Raw genomic sequence first — 12877 nt, 5'->3', positions numbered from 1 at the left:
CAATCTCATCTCTGCCCTTCTGTGAGTATGTGTTTATTAGTTAGACACGTTCCCATCTCAGATGTTATTTCTGTGGTGACTCTGTGTGAGCATCCTGGAAACGTTTTCCTTTTCCCGTGTATTTTGGCTGCTGGGTGCTTTGATGCAGGCTCCGAATGATCTGCTGATTGCTTAAAGATAATCACACAGTCAAATACAAGTCTGTCAAACTCCTTTCTTGCAGTTTCCAACAAAATGAGTTCACTGTCCCTTGATTTGAAGCATGATTCTCCCCAGGCTCGTTTGGGAGGCGAGAAGCAGCAGGGTGCAGTGCGGCCACTCGTGTGGGTGAATCAGAGCTATTTCAGAGCAGGAGCTGAAGGCTCTTCAGGGCTCTCAGTCCTCGCTGTGAACTCCTTGCAAGCGTCTTCAGTCTCGTTAGTTTATTACAAGGGACTCTGTAATTCTCCGAGTCAGTCCAGATTAAGCTCATGCTCTGGGATTACTGAGCTCATATAAAACCCAAAGAAGAAGATGCTGCCTTCTGGTGTGCCAGCGTAGAAGAAAAAAAACCATGTCCTGTGTGAGGAATAATTATCTAAGTATGTCTAAGCAGATTACAATAGCTTTAATCACTATAATAATACAGATTCTTCTGAGTCAGGTGTTTAAAGGTGAACGAAGGTTACATAAGAGTTCATCTTGGCTGGAAATACAGGATGGGAGGCTTTTCTTAGCTGGAAAGAATAGAATTGCTGACTGTTAGGGACAGGGAGGTTAAATCCACCGACCTGTGAAGCACTCTGAGATAGTTACCTAATCACAACAAGTGGATTCGTCATCTTACGCCTGTTCTGACTCACCAGATGTGCTGTGCCATACCCCAAACTCAGAAACGTTGTTTTAATGCAAACTTGAACGTTTGTTCCTTCCTCAGCTGTAGGATTCCTTTCACCACCAATGCACTTACCCCTGGGTGCGTCCTATTCAAACCAGAGCCATGCCCAGACCTGCTGAGATGTGGACAAAGCTGGCCTGGCCCCTGCCTGGTGTGTGAGGATTGCAGGGGAAGAGGCAAAAGCTCACTGCCCTCTGTGCAGCATTTCATAACCTGTGCAGCTCTGAGAAAGGAAGCTGCCAAAATACTGGGCAAAAAGCCTTTAACTCAGCAGAGCTGCCTTTAAAACCAACCTTGGGCACTGCAGTCACCTGTTGGGCAGGTGATCCTCTGCAGTGTTTGTAACTGATGCCCCTTGTTTTGTAGGACAGTGAGCACGGATCAAACCTGAGTAGGAAGATGGACAGTCTGGGCAGCAACCATTCCATCCCAAGCATGTCTGTGAGCACAGGCAGTCAGAGCAGCAGTGTGAGCAGCATGCAGGAGGTCCTGGATGAGAGCAGCCCTGAACTGGTCATGATGCATAGTGACGAGAGCACAATTAATTCCACTTCCTCCGTTGTTCAGAAGAAGGTATGTCCTCTAGTGCTCTCCATAGCTTCCTGCGGTCCCTGCTATCACTCACATTGGCTCGCCTGCATAGGGCCCCATGAGCAATGTGCCGTGTTCTTGTGCCGAGCCATCTGCTGAGTGCAGGAGCTGGTGCTGGGCTTGCCGGAGTCAAGTTCTGTGTTCGTTCTGTAGCTGCTGAGCGGTGTGTAGAGAAGCTGCAAATAAAGAGACTGCTAACGAAGGGTAGTGCTGTCAGTGGCTAGGCAGGGCTCCTACAAACTTACTGCATGCCTCCTCACCCAGCCCTGCATGTGCACCCCTTCATCTCTGCTTTGTGACCCCAGTCCTTGTTTCCTCGTGAATGCCTGTACTGTGTTCTATGGGATGGTCACAGCAGCTGAGCTAACCGTTTACCAGTCACAGTGTGTGATTAAAATCTGCTTGCACTTGGATTTCCCTCATGAGAAGTGGAAGTGTGCAGGACATTGGACCCTTCCCACGAGGTACGTTATGAGTCAAATTCCACTCTATGCTTTTCTGCTCTTTTGCTGCACGTTGTGATCTGTTGCCTGTTTGTTTTCTTAGTGCGAGGTAGCAGACTGAAGTTGTCCAGCCCTGTCCAACACAGCATCTAATCTGAGATGGGCCGAACAGAAACTATTTTGGCCACAGTATTGCTGCTCACTATTGGGCAGTAAGATGTAGCTTTTGTGTGACTGCTTTTTCAAAGGGTTCTCAATGCATTTATACGCTTCTTGCCAACAGAGCCAAAGTGTTACAGCAGCAACGAAAGTATGAATTTCCCCCTTGTATGGCAAAGCCTAGTTTTAACTAAGTGCTTTGCAGGCAAGTTTCTTCCTCCTGAAATGCAGTATTTGTGTGGTTGAACGCGGAGGTGTTTGTACAAGGAAGCTCTCGAGTAGTCTTGTCTCCAACAAAAGGTTGCCTTGTACGTTTACATACACTGGAAGATAAGCTGGGTTTGTTTCAGAGGGTTACATTTGCAACAGCTCCTTGAAGGGGAGATGGTGTTAGGAACAAAAAGCCGCTCCAGGAGCCTTGAATGAAGAATGGCACGACTGATTTTCTGTACTGGGGGGATTCTAGTTGAAGCTTCTCTTCATTTTGTGCACATTTCAGGACCGTGTTTTGACTTCACGTTGCCAAGCAGTTGTATTTATGTATGTGTTAAAACAAGCGCGAGAGATCGATTTGCACAATAATACGCTGTAATATCGCTGATGGATCGGTGTCATTACAGTTGATGAAAACAAAGGGCGAACCCCTTCCATCAGGTCTAAATGACATGTGTTGAGGAAGCAGAGTGCTGCTTGCTTTCATATCGTTCCTTCATTTTGCACTGGAAGGGAGAGAGCTTCCCCTCACTCAGTCCCTTGGTTGCACAGTGTGTGTAGCACAGCACTGTGAACAAACACGATTACGGTACCACCTGGATGTTCTGTTACATGGTATGGAAGAACAGGATTGCTTACATACCTTTTGGGGAGGGAGTATGAAAGAACTCACCTGTGGGTCACCTCCAGCTTATGTTTTAGGGTAGTTTTGGAAGCACAAACATCAGAGCTTTGCTGATGGTCCTTATGAAGCAGTTCACAACGGGCACCTTGCACAGGTGCAGATGTGAGTGCAGTTGGCAGGTGTTACCTTCTGCTGTCCACGTGCATGCAGTGCATTTGGAATACGTGTGGCAGGACATTGCCACTCTGAATATGCAACTTTAAATGCCTTTTATAAAGTTCTCTTATTTTGAGGAATGCGATTTTAAATGAAAAACTGCTTTGTCTGCATATTATATATGTAGTAATACCTGTATAAAGACTGTAATTGCAACATTGTGTTTGCTGGAGCTTATACACACATACATCCCATTCTGTTTTCAAGATAAAATTCCTAATTTGGGGTAAAGAAACCCTTCAATCCATGTTTGCTCTAACTAGTTCTGTAACCTGGTTAAGTGGATGCAAGCAAGTTGTTCTACCAGTTGAGAAGCAGGTTCAGTTGAGCTCAATTACACTACCAGAGTTTAATCACAAACCAAATCCAGAGAACCTAAGGGTTCAAGCTTAAATGAAGCTTTTGTTTTGCATTTGATCAGCCTTTAAAGGCTAAAAAAGAAAATACAGATGAACATAATTAGCCAGCTATCTGCCTCATGTGGCCATAGGGTCATGTGCTGGATTGTTTTGACATGGGTCAAATCAAAATGCTTGGTGAAATTATGGTGTTCCACAAATGTGTTAATTAACGACCTCCAGATGTACCAGACCGTGAGCACATGCCCATGATGGCTGCACTGCCTGAGCTGTTAGTGTTTCTCAGAGCTCGGGGTGTCAGAGGCCTTTGGATTTCATTGCACCGCAGCTCCAGCGTGTTCAGGTGAGACCCGCTAACTGTATGCTGGCTCCCGGCAGCCAAGATGCTGCTCTGCATTAAGCAGCACCCAAGTGTTTGTGATGGATCCTCCATGGGAAGAGGACACATCCTCACTCCTTCCAGCAGGCAGAACCATTGGGGCAGCGCTTTGCTCCTCCGCCTTTCTGAGCTCCTGCTTGGAACGAAGGTCGCTCCTATTTGTCATCAGAGTGAAACCCATAGATTGGAAGAATAATGACTTGAAAAGAAAAAAGTAATGATGGCCATCCCTAACTGACTGTGTCACTCTTTATACAATTGAGTTCATAGTTGTATCCTAAATTGCTGGGGTAAAAAAAATATTCTGTTAATGTTTGCTGCTTGGGCTGCAAGTTCTGCATCCTCCCTTCCTGGGATCCTGGGCCTTCCTTGGGATCCAAGGCTTTCCTCAATAGGGTCCCCTCATCAAAGCAGTTTCTTCATAGGATTTTCAGATATCCAGCTGGGCTGTTCTGCTAGGAGCATTGCCTTTCCCCTTTCCTGGTTACGTCCCTCATGCAGGGCTCAGTCTGATCAATGTAAGAGTTCTGGTTTTCCAGCCTCTTCCTTAAAGAAAGCTTTGTGGCTGTGTACCTCCGTTATGTTAGAGGTGGACACACTCTCTTGTTCCCAAAAGGAGATGGAGTCTAACCCAGTTGTTCCTTCAGCAACTTCAGGTTGAGAACTGTAGAGTGCAAGCCCGGATGTGGCTTCAGATACAGAGTTCAGAATGCAAGGGTGAGAGGAAAACCAGTTGAACTCCGGAGTCTCTGTTGCTTTAGGAGATGTACAGGCTGTTGGGTGCACTGACTTACAGATGTGAGGTTTGGCCTGTGGGTGCGGGCAGTGATGGCCACATGTACCTTCTGGGGCTGTGTCATGCAGGTCAGAGGCACGGAGCCGATTCTGCAGAGACTCTTGATGCTTAAACCTCTCTGCAGATGGTTGAGGCATTTAGTGCCGTGTATTAAAGTGAACGATGATGCTCCTTTGAATCCTTAGAAGGATTTGCTGCAGTTGTATGTATTGCTCTGCAGTTGCCTGCAAGTCCTTTCTATGGCTCAAAAATACCCTCTCCTGTTTGCCTAGGAGGCTGGAAGTCCTCCTCAAGTAGAGGTTCCTCTTGTGTGAAGCCTTTGTGAAGGTATCTCTTTGGTGCGCAAAACTGAAGGTGCAACACGCGGGCCAACAGTCCTGGGGTGCAAGTTGGGTTGTTTCCACTTCAGGCTGCCCCGGTGTGATCAGTTTGATGTAGAGGAGGTGTTTCTGAATCGGCTGTGATGACAGTGGGACTCCTTTCTCTGTGTTTTGCACTTATGTTGAATGTTTAGCCAGTGCAAGAGCCGCAGCACAGTAATATATGAAAAGAACGTAAACACCGAATGCAGTTTATAGATCTGCCTCCCCAGTTTTGTTGTGATTAAAATCCAAGGCAAAATTCTCATTGATTCATCAGTAGGGAAAAAATCAACTCCAATGTACCTACTGGGTTTTCTATTTGCTTCTGTAGCTTGCTTGTTCTGAGCAAGTCTTCTATTCACACAGGAGGCCTCATGACAGAAATGGATCTGTTTTCATTGAATCGTAGGACTGTTTGAGGTGGAAGGGGCCTTGAAAGGCCGTCTGGTCCAACACCCTGCAGTGGGTCGGGGGCACCCGCAGCTGATCGGGTGCTCAGAGCCCCATCCAACTGACCTTGGGTGTCAGCGCCCAGCGTTACTCAAAACAATCTGCATCTTGGAGCAAACCCAAATGATCAGGTCAGTGTAATTACTTGGAAGGAGCCTACCCAGAATATCCATAACACAACAGCAGGTGAGTTAGGGAGATGTTCTAGTGTTGGGGCAGAGACTGTAAGACCTGCTGTTCAGTGAGGAGGATGAAAAGACGTCTGGTGGTGGAACCAGCACAGGGATCTGGAGTTAAAAATGAGATTCTCACTCCAGGGACTGGCCTTGGCCAAGCCATCTGAGCAGCGATTTGCTTCTTTCTTGGTTGCAATCCTTGCATTCACCCTAGCGTATGAATGTAATGGAGAGAAGGGAGACAGCTGAGTGACTGGTGTATTGCTGTAGGAGACCTTAGGAACCTGTGTTGCTGCAGACCATGGGTGTATAACCATGGGTAAGGTTTGGCCTGTTGCCACCTCAGTTTTGTAGCTCCAGCAGAGCTCTTGTAGCTCTCGTGTTCTTAGAATCATAGATTTAAGGTCGGAAAAGAGCGCTAAGATCTCATCCAACCTTCTGGATCTCTTCAGTTAAGACATCTAAATCTTGTATGGATCTTTAGGACAGGGTTTTTATTGAGCTTTATTTAGCATACAGGTAACTCCAGTGTCACTTGGTGGTTGCTGTCTCTGTTCCTCTTGCCCTGGCCTGCTTCAGAACCACATGTGCACATGGCGATGCTTGCAGGAGCTCTGAGAGCCCTGGGTCAGTCAGGTCCATCCCTGCAGGGCTGCTGCTCTGCTCAGCTGAACTGGAGCTGCAGGCTCCCAATGTGGCAGCAGGAGTATCAGACCAAGAGGTGGTGATGTTAGCAGCCAGTCAGCCTCAAATACAGCCCTGGGATTGTGTTTCAGTCCTTACACCTTCTTGCTGGGCGATGCTGTGGCAGAGCTGTAGGAGTTGTGGCATTGGTACCCTTCCGGTGAACCCATGAGTCTCAACTGAGTGATGCTGTTGAAGTATAAATGTTTAATCACTGCTTTTTTTGGTGACTGTAACAGTCTCAGACTTAGCTTCCTCACCACAACATGGAAGTCTGGGAGCACCCTCTCCGTCATTTGAACTTGCACACATTGAAAAACTAAGATCAGCCCCATTGCCAGTAATGGACCTTCTGTAATGTTGTCTTCTCCTGCTGAGGATGTGCAACAAAAAGCCCCGTGTAAGGATAACAAAAGTTAAAAGAAATTGCAACTGCTTATTACCCTCTGCATAGATTCACTACTGCTGTGGAAGAAATGTCCCTATAAACAGAGGAGCTGCCGTAGCTGTGATGCAGTGATGGTTTCGGCTGTTGATCCCCCTGCCAAGGCAAGGGAATGGAGTATGGGATGGTTTATCTGGAGAGCAGGAGCTCAGGGGAAACCTCACTGCTCCTTATAAGTGCCTGGAAGGAGGTTGTGGTGAGGTGAGGGTCAGCGTCTGCACCCAAGTTACTGTGATAGGGTGGGAGGTGGTGGAATCATGTTGCACCGGGGGTGGAAAAAGGGTGGATATTAGGAACAATTTGTTCTCTGAGTGTAGTGATGCATTGGCAATAGGCTGCCCAGGGAGTTGGAGCTCCCTGTCCATGGAGGTGTTCAAGGAAAGGGCATCTATTGCACTGAGTGGCCTGGAGCAGTCACAGACATGGGCTGGGGTTGGACCAGTTGATCTTGGTGATCTTTCCAACCTTAACGGTTCTATGATTCTATGAAAGTGGTCAAATTTGTGCAGGTCCAATCTAGAAGTGGCAGAGCACTGGGGAAACAAACCTCTGGTGTGGGAGAGAAGCAGCAGTATGACAGCAGTGCCAGGGTGAAAGTGCCAGTGTGGATGGGCTGCTTGGCAATGGGACGGCAGGCAGCAGAGAGGTGCAGTCACCCCAGACACCTGCACAGCCCACAGGTCACTGCTGCCATAACTGTGCTCCATACAGAGGATACGTGCCTCTGCTGTGGGGCTGTAGAAGTGAGCGACTCCTTCCTTTGCACCCATGCCAGCTGGAAACCTGATGGCGTTCAGGAAGACTCTCTCAAGTTGGTTATGGCCATACCAAGCCCGTGCTGGTGACCCAGTGGGATGTGGTGGTGGCTGCGGGCACGAGGGCTGCTGGCTGCCTGTGCTTGTGGTTGGGGTGCATACCCAAAACCATGCGCCCTGCCCCACACCTCGGCAAGGAGCCTGGGTGTTTGCCAGCAAGCCAGGAGGGAGCTGCATGGGAAAGCATTGGTGCTAAAACCTGTGAGCTGTTGCTTTAAAGGGGGGGAAAAAAAATAAAAAAAAATAAAAAAAATTAGGGAAAAAAAAAAAATCCTTTGTGGGCTGTGGAGAGAAAGTGCTAGAAGCGTGCGGGATCATGACTGGAAAGCAGGATCCCTGAGTGACGGCGGGGCCGGCAGCACGGCCGGGATGCGGGCGCAGGCAGCGACCGCGGGACACAACCCGGAGCTGCCAGGGGAATGAATGAGGCGTCCCGAATGCGATAGAGATGGGAGTCACGTTTCTCGAGGGATCGCTGGGCTGCGGTGCTTTCGGCCAACCTTTTTGAGGAGCCCCGACTCACTCTGCATATTGCCTTTGCTTTTGATTTGATTTGATTTTTTTTTTTCCTATGTAATGCTGGAGGTTTAAAAACAACAACAAAAAAAAAACAACAAAAAAAAAACAAACAAAAAAACATCCCCCCCCACCAAAAAAAAAGGAAAAAAAAAAAAAAAAACAAGGAAAAAAAAAAAGCCAAAGCCAACCCTGGCAGGGATTGAGGAGGCATCCCGCTAGCGATCAGCTGACACGCCGAGCCGGAGCTGCAATGTGTTGCTTATTCATTTCGTACCGTGGGAGCTGCAGGGGCTAGCAGAGAGCTAAACTATGCATTTCAAACAGCCGTGCTTGTGCAGAGAGAGGGCTGAGAGAGAGGCAGCCGCCGAGGAAAGAGCACAGCTGGACTTTCTCCTTGTTTTTATCCATTTCTGCAGGATCATGTATTTATAAGGGATGAGGTGGGCCACAGGGATCGCAGGCCTGAGGTGCGGCCTACCCAGTCGGTGCAGAATCAGGCCCTCCACTACCGGAACCGAGAGCGCTTTGCCACGATCAAATCAGCGTCTTTGGTAAGCAGCCCCCTCCCCTGCTCCTCTGCATCTCCCCGTCTCTCTGGGAAGGGGTCAAGAATCCTTTTTCTTCTTATTATTCCTATATTTTGTTGTTGTTGTTATGTTCTTTCTCTCTCTATATATATATATATTTTTCCCCCTTTCCGTTGGCATAGCAACTCGGTGCTGCACCGGCTGGTATTTTGGCTGTGTGTGTGAATGGGGAAATGTCGAATGCATGGAATGCCTGTGCTTTCACACTGCATATATTTTCAGCAGATGTGGAATAAGCCACGTTTGTGGGTGAAGCTGGTCTCATCTCGGGTTATTTTTCCCCTTTTTCCCACCCGTCTCCTTTGTTAGAGCCGTTCGTGTTCACAAATGTGCTTATTTGCATGTGCACAAACCGCGGCTGGGTGTGCTTGCGTGGAATACGTTTGGATGCCGTGGAAATGCAGATGGGGCTGGGAACAATAAGGCTGCCGTGTGCAGGGCGAGCTGCTGGCTTTTTTTTCTCATTCATTCATTCATTCATTTATCTCGGGCGGCAGCAGCAGCAGCAGCAGCAGCACGGTGACCGCATCCCGCGGGCAGCATCACCGGGCTGCAGCGGCTTACAAAGAGCAGGGGGATGGGGCGAACCCAGATTTGTACTATTGCAAATGGGATTTCTGTGGATGCCTTTGTAGTAGAGAGAGGGGTGTGTGCTGATGGAGTTACAGCCGCGCCTCCCGCCCGGCCCCGTAAGGCTGCGGGCACCGGAGGGTGTGCGGGTGGGAGCGGGGCAGGGAGAGGGCTGGGAGGCACCGGGACATGGAACGGGACTCGTTTCAGCCCCACGGCGTTGGAGGTCACATGGATGGAGCGCTGGGAAGTGCCGCCGCTCGGCCTGGCACTTGCTGGGTGTTATGACATCATCCCGGACCAACCCCGAAATTACAACGGCAAACCCTCCCCTTCTGCCTTCGCCCTGGCTGAATGGTTTTTTCTCCCTTTAGCACCACCATTTCTCCTTCTCCCTGCACAGCTCTCCATCTCTACGCGTGCGGGATGCATTGGTGTGTGTCGCTGCTTAGAGAAACGGCAGCGGCCACATTTTCTTTCTGTACGGTGGTTGCCGCCGTTGTTACAACCCGTGGTGATGCCATGGCTGTCAGACCCGCCACCAGGTGCTTTGCAGGCTGAGATTTGGGGCAGGGCATCCGAGTTCTATCTTCTGCAGGGGCACTCCTGTGACGGTACCCCAGTGCTCCCTGGGGCTGAGCGCCTGCTCCCCCCGCTGCTCTCCTCCTCCCACCGAAGGAGTGACCTAGAAATGTGAGTGATGGAGGTTCACGCTGCACACCTGCCACACGCGGCGGCTCTGCTCTCCTGCAGACCCACTGCCTTGCACATTTTGATTTCATGTATGCACGTAGCACGGTGCCAGCACCACTGCATGTAGGAGACAGTTCTATTGGCTGCAAGGAAGAAATGCTCCATGTCTCGAGCGTCGTCATCCAAACGGATGCATGGTGTGATGGGCAGATGGGTGTGTGTTGGACACGTGTGTGATCTCTTACTCCACATGGGTTCAGCAGAGTCCGTAACTCCTCTTCTTCTCACGTGTCATCCCCGGACTGCCCAGGTGGCTCCCATGGCGGGGCCCTGCTGGGAGCTGTTGGCAGATGCTGGCATGAGAATACAGGCTGTGAGGTCCTCCCAGTCCTCATTGCTCTGGGGAAGGCAGAAGGTGCCCCAAGGTGGCTCTTTGCCCCTCGTGGCAGCCTTTTGTGGGGCTGCAGCTGTGTCTGCCTCACCTGGTCTCAATGGCTGCACTAAATCCCTCTGCTTCACTTATCAAATGACTGTAAGGATGGAAATTAATAGTGGGTAAGAAAGGCGCTGGGCTTTTTGGGAGCTTTTGTTCCTCTAGTTTTCTGTGGAACGCACTCAGTGTGACTTGCAGTGCTGCACTGAAGTGAACTCCATGCACAGCATCCTTTGGGACGTGGGGCAGCCCCGCTGTCAGCTCGCTGTTACCAGCAGGCTGATGGAGCAGCAAGTGGCACTGCGTCTTATGTGAGGCTTTGTTGTCCCCATCATATGCATACCTGTCCCCTTTCCAGCACTGAGAGAACTTCCCCAAACCATCACTGTGTATTACAGGGTTGTTACCATGTCTTTAGGTTGCATGGTAAGAGAGCAATTTCATTATGCTTACAGTAGAAATACCTCACTTAATTTCAATGAATCTAGAGCTGGGCTTTCCCTTTTTGCTTCTTGTGCTCCAAAATGGAAACCTAGAAGAAATTCCAAGTTGAAACCAATTCCCCAGAATATGAAGAGTGTCAGTACAGGTGCTGGGTTTTGAGCTGCTGCTCACTCTGTTCAGCACTCTGTTCTCTTTATCTCTGTGTGTTACCTGTGTGTTACCTGTGTGTTAGCCCAGCACTGGTACTGCTTTGGCCAAGGGAAAACAGCCACATCTGCCCCTTGTCTCCTTGTCCAGTATCTGTGGGGAAGATTTTATATGGATGGTACCAGCGTGCTTTGGTAGTTCCCTCATTGGTGCTGATCATCAATTGGATCCTTAGCAGCTTAACACTGCTTTGTGGGCACTGGGAGGCATGTAGCCTCCACTGCAGAGAATCAGGAGCATCAGAAAATGGGAATTCTGAGCCCAAATTTGCTGTAACGGGGTGATATTTGGGTGTGAAAAGATTGATGACCAGCACCTCAAACAGGAGGGGAGGGCAGCCCTGCAGAGGGAAGGAAAGCAGCGAGCCCAGGGCTGCTGGGCTGTGCCTTTGACAGACCCAGGCTCCCATAGCACCCATAGGTCAGGCTGTGAATGTACCTGTTATACCTTTCCAGACTGTCTCTGGATGCTTATGTATAACATATACATATAAAAATTATTTATGATTTAAAAGGATAAACAAATGAAAAGGACAAATGGGGTTAAGAAAGCTGAAGGAGTGCTCTGGAGTTCTGAAACAAACGCTTACCTAATTCAGACAGTACTTTTAATAGGCAATCTGGACCACCTTCTTCTTTGGTCATTGCATGTGCCGACCTCAGCCTTGAAGCTGGGAAAGCTGTGTAGAAAAAGAAGGCAGGATGCTGTGCATGCAGATCAGACTGCACATCAACATCTTCCAGTGAAAGGTGTATTTTTAAATATGTGCAGCGAGGCGCTAATTTGCATTTCTGGGTCATGCTTGACCCTTTAACTCTCTATCGCTCCTTGCATTTCCTCGATAGCTGCTGTTGCAGTTTTCAAATGAATCAAATGAAATGATGTAACAGGGAGGACTCTATCGAAGGCCTTGGCATTCTCTTCCAAATGGAAATGCCAGCAGAAGTGTTTGGTGATCTCATTCTGAGTCTGCAAAGCCAAACGCCTGGCTACGTGGGAGCAGCCTCTGGACGTGGCCATCCAAGTGCACCGACTCCTGGTGCATTAACACAGTGGCTGTTCCTTTGCACCTCCTGCTGTCGCAGCAGTGATGTTTTACTCCAGGTGGTTGGGTTTCTCATCAGCTCATCTGGCTGCTGTCTATGGAGATCTTTGCCCTAAAATGCTGAACTTGTTTCTTCTCATCTCAAAGTTCTCACTGGGAGAAGGGGCTGCTGGTGCTTGGCGTTCTGCTCAGTCCTCTGCTTCCATCCAGCAAAGAAGGTGTGGTGTTTCGGAAGGTGAAAATATCTCTTCTTAGGAGAAAACTTGGTGTCTTGTCTGAGCAATGTGATGAGACAAAGAAGGTTCTCTTTGTGAGATCCTTCTGTGAAGTTGTGAGCCCAATTTCCTTACGTAAAGCAGAAAATCTTGGAGAGCGAATAAGAGTAACTTTGGATTTCATGTGGTGAGTGAACTGAGTGTGAGAGCAGGGTGGAGAAGGCATCTGTCTGTCTCGGTTCTGTGTATGCCAAGGATGCGGGGAGATAAGAAACTGAGAAAATGTCATACCTTAATGGAAGCCGCTCTGTTTTATGCAGAGCTTTGGTTCTGCCGATGACCGGACCGATTATGCCGTGCTTTGAACGGGGCTTCAGGAAGCCACTGTTTTCTGCTTTAAAGGATGCTGACATTTTCTGGCTACGTAGAGAACAAACTTTGTGATAAGCACTTCCTGTGTCATCTTTTTTTCCTATCATAACCTATAGAGCTACGTTTATGAAATGCTTTATAACTGATTTTCAGCTCCGTGTTTCTTAGATTCTCGCTGTCTGATTTGGCACTGAGCGTTCCA

General features: G+C 48.8%; 1 protein-coding gene across 5 annotated transcripts in view; it reads left to right on the top strand.

Annotated features, from left to right (window-relative positions):
• The window catches only part of TAOK3 (TAO kinase 3), a 66950-nt gene that overhangs the window by 45037 nt on the left and 9036 nt on the right, over positions 1–12877 (top strand). For all 5 annotated transcript variants that reach the window (XM_072350850.1, XM_072350854.1, XM_072350851.1 and 2 more), the window contains exons 13-14: positions 1244–1450; positions 8526–8660. In XM_072350850.1, the coding sequence (XP_072206951.1) occupies positions 1244–1450; positions 8526–8660 (342 nt within the window). The remainder of the gene's footprint in view (positions 1–1243; positions 1451–8525; positions 8661–12877) is intronic.

This window comes from Excalfactoria chinensis, chromosome 16, assembly GCF_039878825.1.
Source record: "Excalfactoria chinensis isolate bCotChi1 chromosome 16, bCotChi1.hap2, whole genome shotgun sequence".
NCBI lineage: Eukaryota > Metazoa > Chordata > Aves > Galliformes > Phasianidae > Excalfactoria > Excalfactoria chinensis.
Note: the sequence above shows the minus strand (reverse complement) of the source record. Positions and strands in the feature narration are given on the sequence as shown.